The following is a 20,730-nucleotide window of genomic DNA, read 5'->3' on the forward strand; positions in this document are numbered from 1 at the left end:
CCAATGACAGCGTGCCATGTTTTATAGTGCCGTATGCCGTTGGGTAACTACGATTCCAGACCAATAATTGCATATTTACTCGACTCTGCATACTGTAAACACTCGCCACGGGAGGAAGGGTTTTAGACTTAAACCTTCCCGTAAAGAGACAGGTTATGAATCATAACGTAAAACCTCCATTATAAATTAAGGAGCTCGATTAAACCTTTGATCACAGTTAAACCTAACATGTCGACATTCGGCTGGCCTGTAAAATTGAAGACATTACCAAATGACATTTATTCGGACTAGTGCTAATCGTTGGATTTTCGGAAAGCATTCCGTTGTGTTAAACAAACCCGACTTCAGATAACAATCCGCATTTGAACATATCCGATGTTGACCATTACGGCCAAACTTGTTATCCATCGAATAATATGCTCGATACAATACTTATTTATCTTTTATATTTTATTATTGCATTTAAAATAAAACTTTAACTGTGATTCAGATACGGAAATGTATCATTTGAAATCATGCAAATTTAAACGGGACTTCCTTTAAACGAAAAATTTCATAAAAGCAGAAAGTGTCATCCATAATTATCCAATGCAATAAATACCCGTCTATCCGATAGTTTTGCAAATCTGTCTAATAGATAAATATCAATGGAGTTGACAGGTTCATTCTTTAGAGAACAATTCAATTTAATTTCTCACACTGGCATATGTATGTTCGACGACATTCCTTCCGTATGAAACCCTGTTCATTAACTCGGAACATCTACTGAGACTTTTCCGCGCTATTGATGTGTCCGACAAAAACGATAGTATTCTTCAGGGAATCCCATGGTTTATAATAACGGCGCTAAAGTTTGGCGTTCGCATGTCTTGAATCGAAAAAGAACAATAGTATTCAGGATACATACTTTCTCCCTTCTGCTTTGATATGTTTTCACAAGGTTCGACAATGTACATTTCTATTAGGAAGAATTATGCACGAATGTTAAAGAAAAGAAAATATACATGGACAGTTCGCTGACCTTGAAGATGGGTCATATGCCTGCTCCAGATTCTGAGACTATATGAGATAATCATGTATTCTGATCAATGCATGTGTATAGATGGAGACCTGTCTGAATTGCATGCTTCAAATTGACGTCAATATTTACATAACTGAAGATCCGTCTGCATTGCATAATCCGTATGACGTCAATGGATTAGGATAAACAGCCCATTTCCATAATTGAGTTGTCTTCATTATTTGATGACAACATTCAAATTCGATTTAAGGGTGTTGAAGGATAAATATATTGTCAGTTATACTAACTGGGGCATAAATATTATAAAATGCATCTGGGAAATGTAAGGATTGCAAAACAGTTTTAGATTAAAGGTATAACATAAAGTGAATGTCTCTTATACATTTGATGATACCAGCTTGATTTTATTTTTGATTCTAAATAATAAGCACAGTATTGCCATTTGTATAGGTGTTGGTTGTGTATTCATGCGCTTTATTTAGGTTGTTGTTTGTTGTGTTCGTCAGACTGTTGGATAGTTTGTCTCTTATCATAAATAAAGAAACCCATTATGTTATATGATTTGTATCTTCCTTATGGTGCTATAGTAACACTTTGCGTGCTAATGTACATTGGATTGTGGAGATTGCATCATTCCCGTAAAGGCATAGTTATATATTGAGTTGTATTCGGATGAGGCCAAAATAAATCAATGCTCCACCACCATTGATAACGAATACAATTGGGTTCATTAGTGTACAGTATTAATATTTGATATACAGATCAATGTAGATCATGTTATGTACAAGGTAAAAACAACGTTTAAGTGCATCGACACGAGCGATATCGAATGCCCGTAGAGCTAAATAAATGTGCGTGTTGGTTGTTTTCGAATGAGCCTAATTCTGTGAAAGCTGGTCTTCTTACATGTGCATAAAGTAACGTCCCAGATTAGCCTGACCACTACAAACAGGCTAATCACAGACGACACTTTCCGCTTAGACAGAGTTTGTATTTAGAAGGCAATTCCCTTTAATGAAATCCTACATACAAGCGGAAAAAAAAATTCGTTCGTGATTAGCCTGTGCAGATTGCATCATGCATAGCCAGGTTTGTCCAGAACGAGTCTCGTATTAATCGCTATAATTACAGCAAAGCATAATGGCGTTAAAAGACACTTATTTTTGATGATATTACGTAAATGTTTGTTTATGGTTTATTTGAACACATTAACTCATTCTTCTATATATATTCTTCTTCTATGAAAAACGCGGATTCGAATAGAACACGGACGTAATTGTCAAGACAAGATAAGTATGTGAATGTATTAAACAAAATTCGCAGTGGGCTCTTATTGGGCGATGCGTTGTACGAGAACTACTTTTTGTATTTATTAAACAAATGCTTTATTTGTCATGCAAAATGCATCACTATTTAAATGGTAATGTCAACAACATGGTACTGCAGATAGTCATATGAACATGAGAGACACCCATATGTTCAATTCTGAAAAAAATCTGAATTGTTCGTGATGACACATGACATGAGTACTGATTTAAATGTCATTCGAAGTCTGGACACAAGCACTTAACATCATATCAGTATTGCTTTTGGATTGACCGTTCCGAAGCGGTAAACCAAGTTGTGTTCGTGTATGGTCGTTTGTTAATGTGCGTGTGTGTTTTCTAGAGTGCATTAGTTTTGTGTCTGATGGTTTTGCAAATAGTTCCTTATCATAATACAGAACCTCATTGTATAGTAAGGCTTCTGATATGCTGGTGCAGCTGAATGTTCACTTCATGTGTATCTAATCGTGTGATTTCGCTGACAAAGAATCTGCTTCCAGAGTGCATATTCACAGTCATAATGTATTTGTTGAGCGTGTTTATTCTGTGCCGCATCATATTTCACTGACGGTAATATATTAAAACACCATTTTAATAACCTTTTTCCTCGTTGCGTATCATTGATGTAAAAAACGTTTAGGATATTATATAATCGTTACACGTCCAAATCAATATGGCCGTAGATATTAATCAGCCACATATTGTAGACAACGATGTATTGAAATATCGGTTACCTAGACCTAATTGATTAGAAATGTAATAAGAATTGAATTACATGGTGTTCTCAGAAAAACTACTTATCCGACGGTATTCATTTTCAACTCTACGAAACCGGTATGTACCATCAAATTACAGCAGCTTCTACTAACAACTGGATTGACAAAGGAATGGTCATACTGTTGTTGTGTTGGGTTTATTTTTAGCCTTTGCGGGTACAAAATGTTGAATAATCACAACATTCGTGTCATCCTTTGTGCTAAGTTGTTAATCTTTAATTACGCTGTAGAAAACATGCATATATAGTAGTATATGTGTGGGCGGAGGTATTGTGATTTTGTTTCGATTTATATTAAGACCACCTTTAAAGTGTTTGTTATAATGCCATATTGTGGGTCTAAATGCATTAAATATATGACAAATACAAATGTGTTTAACCTAATTTTGGCAATCGAAAGTATCAGATATTTACGAAAGAATTACCGAAAAAACACAATGTTGGAGAAAATTATATTTGTTCCACAATGTTGGATTATCTCACCTCTATACTTACCCAGCATAATACATTTACAAATATTCGTTGATTGTAAGCAACACAAACACGCAAAGTGTTTTTGTATTTGTTGTCGCTCGAGTTTCGTATTAAATATGAATGTGTATTAATAATTTTGTTGAATGTGGAAAGGAAATAAAACTAAGTGTTGCATGAAAAAATGTACTTGTGCATATATGAAACATAACCGTATTGTATACAAACATTCTTTATCAAATCAAGTACGTCAAAACCGTATAATATCGACCACCGTTACATATATATGTAATAAAATAGTTTATAGTGTGAGTGTGTATATCCGCATACACTACAGCATCCCGAATAAATAGTAGAGATATTAAGTGTGAATTAAACCTAGTTATTCCGAATATATAAAAAATCAATTAACCCTATGGAATTACCCTTATGTATCACAGTAATAGACTGAATCAATGAACACTATTGAACACTTTCCGGCAATTTGGTTTAATCGATAATTCCCAATGTTTGTAAACTCCTTGCGATAAAATGTTGTTACTATTTATGAACGCTGTTGAATTATTTCACATTATAACTTTACAACACAGTCGTTTAACATGCAATTATTACCATGAAGCAACCCCACGATACATGGCATTATTCGTGCGACAATAACCCCCTCTACAGACACTTTTAATTCAAGTGGCGCATTTGTCAATTACTTACGAAAAAGTATATTCTGACAAATGCCGAATCTTTAAACATAGCCTTGTGTTGCACATAAACGCATACTATTGGAAAGATAAAAAAAAAACAATTGACAAAAGAGTCGTCTGAAACTAATAAGTATGTCATTGCATATTAATCTTGTCCATCACGTCTTTGAATTACAGTTTGTTGCTTCGATTCAGTCTTCGTAGCTTTCCGTTTTTGCGCGTCGGTAAACATTATATATGTATGGATATATTTTCGGTGATAATTTTCTAAGCAGACGATTCAAAATGTAAATAAAGAAAGTCAGAAAATGCTTGCAGCATTTTTTCCGGCTATTGGTTTTACTTTTTTAAAGCTTGCAAATATGTCTAACAGTGATGTGTTAATACTTCGTAGAATGCATGACGGTGCCAAAGTTATCATTAAAATTACATTAAGAAATTCTAGAAAAGATTCACCATATTTTCTTATGTTTAAAAAAAAATATTATAATAGGCGATTTCAAAATCGTTCGTAAAGGTTTGAATTAATTAATGTACATTATAGTTGGACAAACTCTACGAAACGGCTTTAAAATACAGCGTTAACCATAACTTAATAAAAATTTCTTTTTAAATCGTTAACGATTCAATTAAAAGTAAATTAAAAAACACTATGTGATGGTTTTTACAACAGCAAACAAGAAATTGACATTTTTGTTAAATTCAAATCATAAGTTATAATTTAAATGTGTGCTGTTTATCCTTCTGTTTTATGCTTATACTTTCCGATTTAAAGTATTAACCGTTCAATGAACTGAACGCCTATGAGATTGCAATAATTTTTCAATGTAAATGTGCCGTTTAATTTAATAAACATTTTTTGAAAATAGTGTGTGCATTATAACAACATTTCATACATTTACTATAAAAAGTGAGTTTTTACTATATTATGATTTTTGTATATTTCGAGATGATATATTTTTTGTTTTCTATATCAAATTCTAGAAAGAATCATTTACAATCATACATGTGTGTAACACATAAGACACGTGAAGTCTAAACAAATAGCATACTCATTAGAATTATATTGAATATATTTTTGCAAAGAAATCGTAAATCATACACGAAAGTTTAACTTACCAAGCGAAGTAAGCAAAACTCCAAATCCAATATGCGAAGCACACGTGCTAATGATATGTATCATGGTCGTTGTATAGGGTTTCATATCTTCCGAGTCCCACGTGTTACTGAGTTCATCCAGTGCCACGGTATTAAGGAAAAGGTAAATATACTGGAACTGTCGTACAATATGTAAGACTTCGTTTAAAATTTAACGAACATGAATAAATACGCAGTTGGAGTGAGTGAGCCAATATTGGTATGGCTCTCTTATATCAACACACAAGGTTGACTCGAGGCTGAGACGGCGTGTTGGGGGTATTGGAAACCGTTTTGATGATGTTTGCGAACTATCAACCGTGTTGAATACAGTAATAGGTTCAAGGGTTTAATTGAGTTTTAAGTATTGAGTGGCCGTTTTAATAAAAATCATTAAGCTCCATTCCGATTGTCATATATAGGAACTGAAAGACCTGTCAATTTAAGATACCGAGCTCAAACCCTGCGTTACATCACATTGCGCGCCTTACATAATTTTCTCAAACCATGTATAATATTACATTGCGCGTCTCAGATAATTTGGTGTCAAGCTCTTTGACATAGGAAATTGCTGTTTGTCGTTTGGAAGTCAGGACCCAAAATGTAATTTAAAGGATGTCAGTTCCAAAATGGGGGGATAAACTAATATGTTTTGGAAATAAACTAGTTATCTGAGATAAAACGGCGTCGGAAAATTGAAATTATCGTGATTGTAGTTATATTTTAATGTACACATGCGTCAATACTGTGTATTATAAGAGAACATGATATGTGTACATCCATTTTCTCGAACGTGACGTAAGTAGACACCAGATTTGTCGACGGGTTTCATTCAATAACTCTTTAATCCCGACGTCTACGATCTTGACATAAAAAATACCGAAGGAAGCACAAACCCTGTAGAGCCGAAAGGGCGATATTTTATCAAGTCGCTTACCGGGTGAAAATATCCGCTACTCCTTCACATAAAACACGAAAACGACGCCATCTTGGAAGGAAATTCCAACTTCCCTCACCTAAACCCGGTAAGCTCCCGAATATGCATGACCCCCCCCCCCCTGTTTGTGGTGGAATTTTATCATCTTAGAACCCAATCACGTGACCTTTCTGACCTCAGCACAGGATCATCTTGTTGGACATAATTAACAGGAATTTCTGCAGATTTCCTCTTCCAGACTTCTATACAAGCGTGCTCCGCGGTTGATTTCGTTTAACTGCTTAATACTCGCATATTATACGCAATCTTTTATGCCAGTCTAAACGATTCTTACGTTTATATATATATATATATATATATATATATATATATATATATATATATATATATATATATATATATATATATATATATCACTGATCATAAATAATTAAAGAATGTTTAAAAGAGGACAAATGTTCTTTTATGTAGTTGTAAAATGTGTCTAATAGAGATTAAAACATATCAATGTGTTGATAGATTTGGATTTGTAGATTACAAGGTTGAAATGCAAATATGAATGAAGCTTTTTTCATCATTATTTTGACAGTAATGTGCGTCAAGTCTTATATGTATTGACCATTCGAATGCGGTGACATCAGATAAATGTATTTGGGCCGTGCTCTGTGAAAGAGTGATTTAATACATGTGCGTTAGCTAGGGCTTATCAGGGACGACACTTTATGCTCTTATGATAATTTCTGTTAAAAAAAAGGATTTTCTTAGTAAAAATCAAGTTAAGGCTACTCTGGGACGACACTTTACGAACATGCATTAAACCCTCTTTCAAAAAGCACGGCTCTAAGTTTATGTGTGTCGCCTGGTTTATTCCTGTGTCTGTTGTAGGGTGATTGGAAGAAAGGATAACAATTACTTCTGCTGATGTAATTGCAGCCCACTGTGTTTACTATAATTTATAATCCATTAAAGGGACATTTTCACAGATATTGGCATTTATTGAAGCTTGTCATTAAATGCTAGAAATTGATAAATGTAATATTGGAACTGAATAGCTCCGATAAAGATTTAAAAAAAAACAACAACATACGAATAAAATTAAAGAAAGAAAAAAGTAATCCACAACGTGGCTTTAAACACTGACCCCTAAAGCAACAGTCAAGCGCTTAACCACTCGGCCATCTGTGGCCATACAGTAAGTGGTGTATTTTGTACATTATATAAGCGATCCCATAGTGTCTTAAAATATAACGGTCATAACAGAACTCTCCAAATTATTCAATCGTTTCGCGTTTGTAACGCTTTAGAATTTTCACGTTTTTGATTCGTCAAAAGAAGCATATAATTGATTTTTAGAGCACGGGAAATGTTTAATTTAACAGTTTCCTCGCACAACTACAACGAAAATATGTGAATCTGAAACATTTTCTTTTCGATGTGGTCAATTAACCAAAACGTGAAAATTTCCCTTTAAAGGTTGCAATTGTCAAACATTTGCATCGTTCTATTAGCCAAAAAGAATTTCCATACTTGCAGAATTTAGCAATTACTGTCAATAATCAATCTTCAAATACCTGACCTCACCTATGATTGCATACATTTTATTCATTATTCTTATTAATTATTAATTAACCAAATGGCTTTGTGGTTTCTTATGAAGTGTTACCAAACAATAACGTGTTAGTCGCGAAAGTTGTAGCATAGCTGAACAAAACACCCGTTAATACTAAAAAAACTCGCCTTCAAGAGTATGTGACATTTGCAATAACATATTGAAAACCTACATGTCGACGATACATGTGTATATATGAATTCCTGGTATTTTTTTAAAGTTTATGCAATACCCGTTTATAAATATATATATCTTATTTGCTTCATCTACTATGATATACGTGAGAATTTTGGATGTGGCCATAACCTGTTCAACTACTAAGAAGTACCGCAATGGTCTTTGATAGTGCTGCTCATTGTCATGTTAAGCCTGCTCAGAGATAGACGACTTACCATATACATTACCAAAGCACATAATCATAGAATGAATCAATGCTATAATGCCAATATATCACGGTGACAATGTTATGGTTTTCAATGTATCATATGTTGAGTTTGCGTCCTTACATAAAGAACATTGATAATTCCTGGATTATTTGATCATCATGTTGCAGAATTAGCTTTACAATTTCGGTTTGTAACCTGCGTTTTCTAATATCGTTCTATTGTTAGAGTGTTACAATAAGTGTGTGAATATTTATTTTTTTTAAATATGAGTTTGTAACCTGAACGTTCTAATATTGTTCTATTGTTCGAATGTTAAAAAAGTGTGTGAATAATGTTTTCAAAAATAAGCTTACGTCATTACAATAAATGTATTGTATTTCAAAAACAAACTAATACAATCCTTACTAAACATCGATGTATTTAATATTTTAATTTAGCCCGTGTTTATTCTATTCTTTCTGCATTCGAAAAGAGCAAGTAACTTCGTTTATGTTTTAATATATTTTAAACAAAGATCTATCAAGCAACATGATAGATCTTTGTTTAAACAATCATGTTTCATTCAAATCTAATAATGCGATAATACATTTAGATAATCATTATCGCAATTGCACAGAAAACATTGTTCAATATATTTTGCGAGTTAAATTATCTTTCAATGTTTTCAACACAATTAAAATTCATTTGATAACATATAATTTTGTGTAATAGTTTTGAAAAGTGTCTTTATACATAAATCAAAGATACTAGATTCAAGGTAAAGATTACAATTCAATTTAATGTTTCACACAGGCAAATTTATATTTGCGACATTATTTATGTCGAATTGTCTTTTAATTCCTTCGGTGATTCCGCATACACTTTGTCGCTCTGAACTCGTCTAAGAGAAGTGACTGTATTCTTAAGAGATGTCATTGTATATTTTGAGGAAAGTAGTTTGTGACTTTTCAGGTTTATACATTCTTAACACGATCTTAAATGTAACGGTGTTGAATATCAACCGTTTTCAAATATACGTAAAATAAGCATGCAGATATGTTGGGCTGACTAATCGGCGCAATGAAATACATACTTGTTACGAGACATCATATTCATATAAACATATAACATTATGTTAAAAATCGTATGGTTATCTTGATCAGATGAAGGGAAGAATATTGCTATTATGCAATTCAATTTCTGAATAAAACAGATAGCAAAATCACGTAAATAAATGTACAGATCTCTAATTGTGGCACCTATTATAAAGTACTCGCGCGCATTCTATACTGTGCAACTTTATCAGATAGTCGGGTTTCTGATCAATACACGTGCTTTAATTACATTGCATCGTCAGGATTAAGTCGAATGGATTTTATGAATGGCATCATTTCCTGTAGTAAGTTGTCTGCTTAATTTTGATCGATGTATTTGAGTTTGATTTCAGTAGGTTAACAAAGACATTTAGACTAACAATTGAGCAACAGTTATATATAATATAATCGGGAAATATAGCGATGGTAAAACATTACAATTTAAAAAGCGTGCAAGGTAAACATTACAAAATTTAAAAATCTTGGTGAATACGTATGCACATATCAGCTTTGTTATAATAACATGTTCAATTATATGAATATCATTTAGTCCTTAAATGCACGTGCGTTATTGATGTCTATGATAAAAGAAACAAGAAATCAAACATCCAGCAATTACTACTATGACTACATGAATTCAACTGGGGTTAATTATTGCAATAAGTTAATATTGATATACAGATCAATGGAAATCGAGTGATGTACAGGTAAACTAGATTCTGGAAAAACGAGAGTAGATTAGTAATGAAAAAATGTAATGTAAGTAATGTAAGCATATGTACATTGTCATCAAGGTTATCAACCCAACACTACTTTTTACACTGATTTAGATCTCAGATATGGGACTCGCTGTGGGAAATTGAGGCTTAATTCATGTGCGTTGAGGGTCTGCGCAGTTTGGATGAAATCCGCATTATACACTATAGTTTATACAGTGTCAGTAGAAGTAACTTCTTTTTGTGTGGCCTTTTCACGTTTTGGTAATTGACAAAATTAAAAAGAATATATTTTAGATTCGCAAATTTTCGCTTTAGTTATGATAATTGTGAGGAAACAGTAACACTGAACGTTTACCATGCTCTTAAATAGCCATTATATGCATCTTTCGACGATTTAAAATTCTGAATATTATTAAGCGTTGCAACGCAAAACGATGGAACAATTTGGAGAGTTATGTTGTTGTCATTATATTCTGTGAAACAACGAGGATTGCTTTTATAAAGTATAAAATACATCCTTTACTACGGGCGGCCGAGTGGTCTAAATGGGAGATTTTTTACTCCAGGACTCCAGGGGTCAGTGGTTCGAACCCTGTTGAGGGTTCTTTATTTTCTTTTTTTTTAAATTTAATTCTTGATTTTTTACTGGAGCTTTTTAGATCCAATGCTTAAATCTATCAATATAAAGCATTTAATGACAAACTTAAATACATGCCAAAATCTGCGGAAAGGCCCCTTTAATACAATTTGTAAATCACACAACTTAAACTTACCAAGTCTGATGAGCAAAATCACCAATCCAATATTTGCATCCCAAATAATTAATATACGAAGTGTGATCTTCACAAACATATTTAATATTTATAGAGCCGCCATATTTATATTAGTCAATGTATTTTGATAATGGAACAGATAAAGGCTACCGCCGTAAACTTATTATAACTTCAATTGATATTATTATTGTGTTAAACGCTGACCAAATACTCATTTGAAGCAAGTCGGGAAATAATTGTTGGGCGTTTTTGAATCAGAACGTGGGAGAGTTGCTTCGAGGAAGTTTGTTTTTAAAATATATTATTGGAAACAATGATGATGGCGCTTGTGAAATAAAATACACTTATAAACCCGGTGCAAATTGTTTGTTATGGTTACAAACTGTTTTCCATATACGGTCGATGTAGATTCGCCGTTATTTGCTTGTAAAAGTACAAACAATTCACTAAAAGGAAAGGTAAATTCAACATTAACTAATCAAAATATCTGAAAACCCACACAAATATTTACTAGTTCTAAACAAACTTCAAGTCATATTGGAATGACGGATTCCAGTGGTTTCATAACGTTAATGATAGACTCATTTGGCTTCTGTTTGATAACAATTTTCCATACAAAAAATAAATAAAAGTTAAAAATATTGGTATTGCAAATCCATAACACAGATGATATTATCAAAGTAAAATAACTCAAGCGCATATTACTATACATTGTACGTATTTCTAATAAATATAATAAACAAACCTCGAAGACGATATTACACGTGAATTATATTAAGTCTACATTCACAATGACAAGAGTATAAAATCTAAACTATCTTATTTTCTCTACTTTACTTGCTTACATCACTTAACACTATAGTAATGATACATCCATGTCGTTTTCTGCCTCAACTCCTTCTTAGCAATTAATACAGGGTTAATGTTCGGCAATTGCATAGGTGAATAATCTGAATTTTTAACAATAGAAGTAACAATAACCCGATATAGTCATTTAGCTTTCTATTTAAAAAAAACTGCATCGTATATGCATATGTTTGTTGTGCCAACTATGACTAAGAAAGATATTTTTACGGAAAAAGTAAGTTCCTATAGAATATGTCATGGCACCAGGGACAATCTGCGCATTACAATTCAGATACCATTTATATTTAAAAAACGATAATGGTGGAAACAGACTCATTTATGTTTATAATTTATTGTTTATTAATGTTATACTGATCCAGTACCCGGTACCCGTTCGAAGATACATTGTACGTACTTCCTCTTTTCATATGCCTCTTCTTTGTTTGGTATTTTCAACTTAATACAGTCTGATAAACCGTGTTGTATAAACAGTGGACATGCGAATAATACACGTTAAAAATCTCAAAGTAAAATTGCATTAGATTTTGCTTCGGTTTCTATAATTGCATCCATAGCTTAGTCTTATATATTATGACATCTTCAGACACAATATATTCTCGTAAAATAACGACTTCATTTGGTAGAGGCTTTTGTCAGGTTCTGTCGTAATAACTCAGAGAATGTCTACCAATAAAAATGATTTATTTGCTACTTATTATTCGTATTTCCAATGTACGTATAACACGGTCTGTCAAATGTATTTATATAATAATTACACAAAAAACTACATATTTGTTGAATTTTATTTATTTAAAGGAGTGAAACCATTGTAGATCTAATACAAATTATTTTTTGTGTGTGATTATATTTTCTTCTTTATTTTTGTAAAAACTTATTCCCAAAAAGCAATTACTTGTTTAACAAAAGTGCAAATACATATACGGTCAATCTTGTTCATGCGACCTCTGTCTTATGCGACTACTTTGATCCCCCTCCGAGCGTTTACTCTATATTGATATTGTGTTATCGTTTCACGTTTATCAAAAAGTATTTCGTTGTCCTAATCGACCACTAAGAATCGATTATATATTAAAGAAATCAAACTAAAGCCAGAATCAAAACCGCATTGCTTGACATAACTAAAACATTAAAGTATTTACATAACAATTGTGCATAATTATGTGTAATTAATGCTCTAAGTTTAGTTTAATTAATTTACGTTTCAGTCATGCATTACATCTCAATTGTGAAGACGGTTCGAGGCCTCGGTGTTTGTGGCACGTTACGAGCCTGTGCCATGAGAAGAGCCCGTACTTGCCGACTTTGAGAATCAAATACATAAATTGTCGCCCTCCATACATACCCCTCTTGGAAAGCAGATACCATATGTGAACCGCCTCTGCGATCGAGTTGATTTTTCACAAGTAAAATTATCAAGTTCAAACATAAAACATTACATCCTCATCCGAAAGACTATAGACAAATGTAACTTAAATTTACGGTGTTATTTAGGGAATATTAAGCGGTTTCTATTACGTGCACAGGCGATAGATATAAAGAAAGCACGCGATCGCGTGTTCGCACGCAATAATTGGCATATGAAACTTGTCAAAAAAACATCCATGTTGTCACTAGTGCTCTGAGCACATTGGTTCATGTTTAAAAATGTCTGATCTGATATGTATTATCATTCGCCGGAAATCGCTTGCGTAAGAAATGGCTATCCCGGCATAGCTATCGCGAGCTAACATCATAGCTAGCGCATGCGTACGTAATAGATGTCGGTAACTTATGTCATAGCTATCGCTAGCGCATGTTAAAGCTATCGTTTACTACACCAGTTATTATACAAGTATGTTTAAACATGTTAATTCACATCAAATTTACTCATGCCATCACAAAAAGGAACTAGCACTTGACTATGACTGTATATACTTCGAACTCGTGTTTTTATGTATAGTTATTAAAAACATGGAATTTATGTGTTATGACTGCAATTTAGTCAATAATGGCTAACTGCTTAACTCAAGCGACACAAATCGATTGCATCTTAACATTTCTAAACGACGGAGCCAGAATTGCAGTTTTCAGTTCGCCCGATGGATTTGTTCGCAAATCTTATTAGGGTCTAGTGGCGTGTAACCTCTGTCGCTGATGACAGATAATGATTGGAAAATGACCATTTATCTGCGAAAGACATCGTTTAATTTAGTTTTCGGTCACCGCAGACGGCAGCAGTACTTACGGGAAATTGCCTTAATTAAATCTTCACCCAAGATCTGTCCGCGACACCAGATGATTAGCAGCGTTTACAACAAATCTCCGGTTTATGAATATGTATTCGCGATAGAAAGCATGCGTTTGGTTTATAATGGACTCAACGTTTAATATTGTTATATTAGTCGTACTATAAATGCCAGATATTGTTCTGTTTAAATAGATTTCAACAATCGTAATGCAAGTATATCATTTATTGTATCGTGTATTGAACTGTTATTTATTTGTTTTGTTTAAAGCAAAAGAACGAATGCAAAACGTATTTCGATTTGTGTGTAAACGTCGATAGGAATACAATAAAATAGTGTGATTTTAAATAAGTTTCCATACAGGGATTACGTGCGTGCACTCTTTGAGTAGACTTTATTTTGTTGTATGCACGAGGTAATGCTTATGTGTCGCCATTTCATAGCTCCGCATACTAACACATATAAGAATACATATTCAACATTTTTTAGTTATATATTTGTTCACAGAAAAGTCACATACATGTTAAGAAAGGAATATATTATGGGCGGATAAAAAAGCAAGTTAATGAAACGTACATACATTTTTTTCCACGAACTAGAGAAATTAGTTCATTCAACATTTTAATTGCTGAGTCATACGTTTTACACACTATTGCAGAGCAATACGAATTTTGTCGTCGTGTTTAGTTTGCTTATATACGAGCAGTTGCAAACTTCGAATTAATTAAATAGTATATTAATATTGATATCATAATCATCATTCCCGTATCAGATCTGTTCGATAGGGGGGGAGGGGGTGAAAACGGCGACGACACCTAGATCCTCCGCCAGTCAGGTATGTTGCGAGGGCTGTTGACAGAAATTAATCCATAGGAAAAGACGTTCACTAATTCGTATTCTCGATCCAATTTTTCATCTGAAGGACTCGACGGCGACCACTCTCTAGCGTTCCCTGCAGCACAGACGTGCAGAGGCAGTCGCGCCTGATTACATGACTACACCAAGTCAGATTTCGTCGGTTTTTTCATTTGTCAAGAGGGGCTCGTGTGTGCAAATGTTTCAGCAATTGTTGCAGTCATGTACCGGACTTAGTCGTTTGTCTTGTGCTCCATGTAGGAGATGCGGATCAGGCTTCTGAGATACGTGTATTCAAAGACCTGTATCCTGCGTTATATGTCCGTTTTAAGCGTCAATGCCTCGCAGCTCAACTGTAGAATTGAAAATACAGCGGACTTGTAGAGCCTGTACTTGGTAAATAAGCTTATGGAGCTGCTTGTAAACTGCTTGACCAGTATGGCAATCGCTGCGGTCCCCATGGCAATTCTTATTGGGACCTCAGTAAAACTGGTACCTTCCTTGGACAGGGTTGATCTCATGTCTTGAAGCTTGTCACTTTTACTTTTTTCACTTAACTGCTGGTACCACTCATGATATCTATGAAACCAGTGAATTTCCGGTTGGAAATGGGTCTTCAACCGATGGTGAACATTGAGTGTCTCCTGCATTATCTTCTCGTGGAAAATGTTTAAACGGTACGGGAGAGAGCAGACATCCCTGTGTTGGCAAAGGTCGGGGTAAATCAACTGCGTGATGTCAAAAGATATACAATTAAAGCAGCCATGACACAAATGAATGGCTGCCCTCACGAAGATTGCGCATTAAATATATATCATCATCGAGCTATATATGTGTTATTTGATGACGTTTGTGCTCAGTAGTTGTTGAAAGGCTGATGATCTTCTAAAATGCATCAACAACTTGTTGAAAGAAAAAAAAAGATTCCTGTTGTGAATACATATCCTATTGGTCTTTCAAAATGTCAATCTATTCATTCAACTTACACTTAATTCAATAATAAATGTTCATTATATTTTACTTTGATTTATCATTCTGTACAATTATCACAAATTATTTATTCCCATCCGCGTACATTTCGGGACAGGTTTTATGTGTTCTTAAAACCGTAATCTGCTTTTTGTTGAATTATTTGCAGGATATTTTGAACATGCTATCAGGCTAGTTTGAATCACTGATGAATTTACAGGAACCTTTTCACATATTTTGACATGTTTTGAATTTTGTCTATACAGTCTTGAAAATGTTAAATTTAAATATTAAAAGTAAATGGATTCAGTTAAAACAATAATATCATTAAAGAAAGAAAAGAATAAACCTCAACTGGGCTCGAACAATTGACCGTTGGAGTAAAAGACCCTTTGCATGCTGGGAAATTTGTCGTCTGCTAAAATGTCGTCTGCTGAATTTCTAAAATTATCATTTTCTCGACTCACTAAGCAAATGGTGCATTATATGCTTTATTTAAGCAATCCTCGTAATGTCACCAAATATAACGATAACAACAGAGCTCTTCATTTTATTCTACCGTTTCGCGTTTGCAACGTTTTATAAATGCCAGGTTGTTTAAATCGTCAAAATATGCATTTAAGCGATATTTAAGAGAGTGGTCAATGTTCAGTTTTACTGTTTTCCCAAATATCATAACTACACTACAAGTGTGGAAATCTGAGACTTTTTTCAATATTGTCAATTAACCAAACCGTGAAAATGTTCCTTTAAGCGACATTAGCCTTCTTATTGTGCGCAAGTTTACAAACCCCATTAGAGCATTAATTTCGTTTTTTCATGTTCATCCATCCTACCATCGCAAAAATAAGCCGCCAACAAATTAACTCATTATTTTCCACTTACATCGCAAACAGCTTGAATAGGTAGTACATATTAACTTTAATATGATACACATGGTTTTCCAACTTTAGCATTATATATTTATATCATGAAATGTAAATTCTTACGAATACAGCGTGGGGGTTCCCGCGGATTCCATTCGCCGTCCACCCTGCACAAAAGCCTGCATGGTCCTTGAAGGTCGTAACCGGGGTTGTAAGCAAAGATTGCTAATGATCCGATATTGTAGTTATCATCTAAACGCCTACCATTAGACGGTGGATTCAAGGCGCCGCATGTTTGCTCTTTAACACAAATAGAAAAATTGCGCGAGTCGTTTATTGACCTGAAACCACTACGGGTCCTGTATGTTACCTCGAAAAATAAATTGTACTAGTGTAAGAAATGATAATATACGGATTTCTACTTATCAACTTATTATCAAAGACTTTGTAAAAATATTCTCGCGGAGGAAAGTTTTAAAACGTTTTTTACAAAGTCAATTAATTATAGTTTGATACCACCTTCTCTATGATATAATTTATTGAATGGGAGAGAAGAATAACTTGCCAAAAGTATCCGCATTATATTGGACTAACTTTATACAATAACATACAATACATCGAGTGTTTGGGTCAAAGAGAAACAGTATTTACGCTTAATCTTTGTCAGCTTAGAGCGGTAACAGAATAATTGAGAATTGTTCTGAGAAAACTGGGCATAATGCATCTGCGTAAAGTGTCGTCCCAGATTAGCCTGTGTAATTCGCACAGGCTAATCAGGGACGACACTTTCCGCCTAAACTTGATTTTCGGCACGGAGGGACTTCCTTGAAACTATAAATACCATAAAAGCGGAAAGTGTCGTCCCTGATTAGCCTGTGCGGACTGCACAGGCTAATCTGGGACGACACTTTACGCACATGCATTATGCCCAATTTTCTCAGAACAAGACACAATTGATTAATCAAGTAATTAATGTTTGAACGCTAAAGATAAATAGATAAATAGTAAGTGTGTAAAATCAAGACATGTATCTTAAAACAATCTCTAAACATTATATTTTTATATGTGTATGACAACTAATTCAATTGATCTTAAAAAAATTGCACATTTAAACATATTTTCATTTTTTTGTAAATTTCATTTAATGAATTTACGAACAAGTATTTAGAACTTTACCATTTTTGATCCAATTTAAATGGCTCGATTGCAAGTATTTAATCATTAAACTGAATCAGTGGTAAGTAATATTCAAATAAACAGCGCTGTAGGAACAGAAAATTAAAAATAACATTGCATTATCTCTGGAATTTATTTATGGAATAGTTTGCTGAAGTAATTAAATGAAATACAGAATGTAGATTACAAGTCACATCTAAAGCGCACAAGCTTCATGTGACTACCCGATATATCGACTTGCATAAGGTTATCCACATTAAACAGCCGCATTATTTAATCGATCAACTGAAAAATAATTGAATCCTTATGAAAGCTACGTTTATCAATTTCATGTAAATTGACAGTAATACTTAGTTTGTATTACATAGTGACTTACATCTCATATGGAACCCTCAATGATAAGTTAATGTTTAATTATCAAGTAGCGTTTTTTCGTTCTCGTGTCCTTTATTTTAGGAAAATAAAGCTAATAAATTGTGTTGTGAGCTAAAACCTCATTCGTGACTAAAATGTCGTATGATCTTGATAAAAAAGGGTCGAGGCTATAACAGACTTAAGATTGTTCCAAAAGTCTGAACCTGTGCGCTTGAAACATGTTTACCACTTGTTCCCATCCTTGACATGAGCTGTTGGGCTATTTTTGGACGATTTTATTTTTGCAGTCGAAAGCATTTACAAGTACAAAAATGAAACTGCAATTCAAATTGGAAAGTATACTTACAGCTTAATTAAGAGTACCTCTCTAAACACATCTGCACATTAAGTGCGTTTTCAATAGCTTTAAGTACCTGTCACCGCTTACTTGAAACTATAGCTAGTGTTTTGAGCATTGGCACTTGATAACGTCATTCGCTCTGCTTTGTTAGTTTGATTCTGGCTCAATAGTTGGTGTCTTGTTTTAAGTACAAGACCAGCACATAGAGAATACTAGGTCGGTGCCGAATAAAGCTGAAGTTTATTTTGCGAGGCTTAGAAAATCTGAACCACGAGCCTTGGCGAGTTGTTCATATTTTCGGGCCGAGCAAAATAAACTTTATTCGGCACCGACCTAGTATTCGATTTATCCTATCAATTTTCTTAGTAGTCAATTATTTCTTTAAAATAGAATAGTTAAATAGAACTACACGGAAAATCCCAAAGTCATTTTAAGCAAACTTTGTTTTATTATATTATTCGTCCCGAGCCTAATATACATGTATTACAAAAGATCAGTCACTACCCTGTTTTTCTATTATCAATTCTCTACGTCCCCGATTTTAAAGAAATAATGAAAGAAATACTAAAAAAAACTTCAGCTTTAGTGGGAAAGAATGCGACTTTTGTCGTTTGACGTAATAATAATGACGTCCATGAGTATGCGATCTTAATATTTGTAAAAAAAGTTTTTTTTAATTTTTTTGTGTTGCATTTTGTGTTTAAAATATATTACATATTGGTATCAAATTGTTTGTTTTGTTGAATCTGATTCGAGTTTACTAAAATGATTACTTTATAGTTGATTCCGAGTAAAATGACTATAATAGTCCGCCGTGCGTGACAGCTATATTTCAGCATTGCCGAAATAAAGGAAAATATATTCCACAGTGGTTTATTTCGACGATGCACGTCTGATGATGGGATAAAAATTGAGACGCCATGTCGTTAGTTACAACAAATATATACATTACTGAAATGATCCGCATTATACTAAGACTTTATTATATCATCATAACCATCACCATTATAAAAATCGCCATCGTCATCGTAACCATTGTCACAATCGTAACCATCGTCACCATCCTAAACATCATAATCATTATCATCATTATCAGCAGAATAACAAGAAGAAGAAGCAGCATCAGCAAGCATCAGCAAGCAGCAGCAGAGCAGGCAAGCAGCAGCAGCAGCCGAAGCAGCAGCAGCAGCAGCAGGCTAGCAGCAGCAGCAGCAGCAGCAGAAGCAGCAGCATCATCATCATCATCATCATCATCATCATCATCATCATCATCATCATCATCATCATCATCATATCATCATCATCATCATCATCATCATCATCATCATCATCATCATCATCATCATCATCATCATCATCATCATTATAATCATCACCACCACCACCACCACCGCCATCATCATCATCATCACCACCACCATCACCACCACCACCATCATCATCATCATCATAATCACCATTATCACCACCACCACCACCTCCATCATCATCATCATTATAATCAATCATCATCATCATCATCATCGTCGTCGTCTTCGTCGTCGTCGTCGTCATCATCATCATCATCATCATCATCATCATCATCATCATCATCATCATCATCATCATCATAGTCGTCTTCATCATCATCATCATCATCATCATCGTTATCGTCATCGTCATCGTCATCATCATCATCATCATCATCATCAACATCAACATCACCTCCTTGCTCAACATTATTATCATCATTATCATCAGCAGCAGCACCGCCACCACCAATATCATCACCAAGATCATTATCATCATCATCACCATCATAATCATCATCGTCATCATTATTATTTTAAAACAGTTAAGCATTAATGTATGTTTTTGGAGATCGAGTTCAAGAAAATGTCTAAGAACAACATTTAATACCAAATCGGACTGAGGCAACGTATTTCGGAATACCATTTTTGCTCTGTTATTTTATATTGTATGATGGGTATCTTTAACTGGTTTTATTCCTCGTATGTTTAAGAAGATAAAAATTTACCAATAAGTTGTCCTATATGGACAACGGTTTGTTGGTAAGCAAAATACTATAGCATGTCATGCACTTCTTTTTAATTTAAAACTGTCATATACACTTGGAGACTTACGTCTTACGAC

At 33.9% G+C, this 20,730-nt stretch overlaps 1 protein-coding gene across 1 annotated transcript in view; it reads right to left on the minus strand.

Moving 5' to 3' along the window:
* The window catches only part of LOC127839668 (uncharacterized), a 42,981-nt gene extending 27,460 nt beyond the window's left edge, over nt 1–15,521 (minus strand). The window contains exon 1 of the mRNA XM_052368050.1: nt 15,368–15,521. Coding sequence (XP_052224010.1) covers nt 15,368–15,521 — 154 coding nt within the window. The remainder of the gene's footprint in view (nt 1–15,367) is intronic.
* Nucleotides 15,522–20,730: the final 5,209 nt, after the last annotated feature.

Source organism: Dreissena polymorpha, chromosome 7 (assembly GCF_020536995.1).
Source record: "Dreissena polymorpha isolate Duluth1 chromosome 7, UMN_Dpol_1.0, whole genome shotgun sequence".
NCBI lineage: Eukaryota > Metazoa > Mollusca > Bivalvia > Myida > Dreissenidae > Dreissena > Dreissena polymorpha.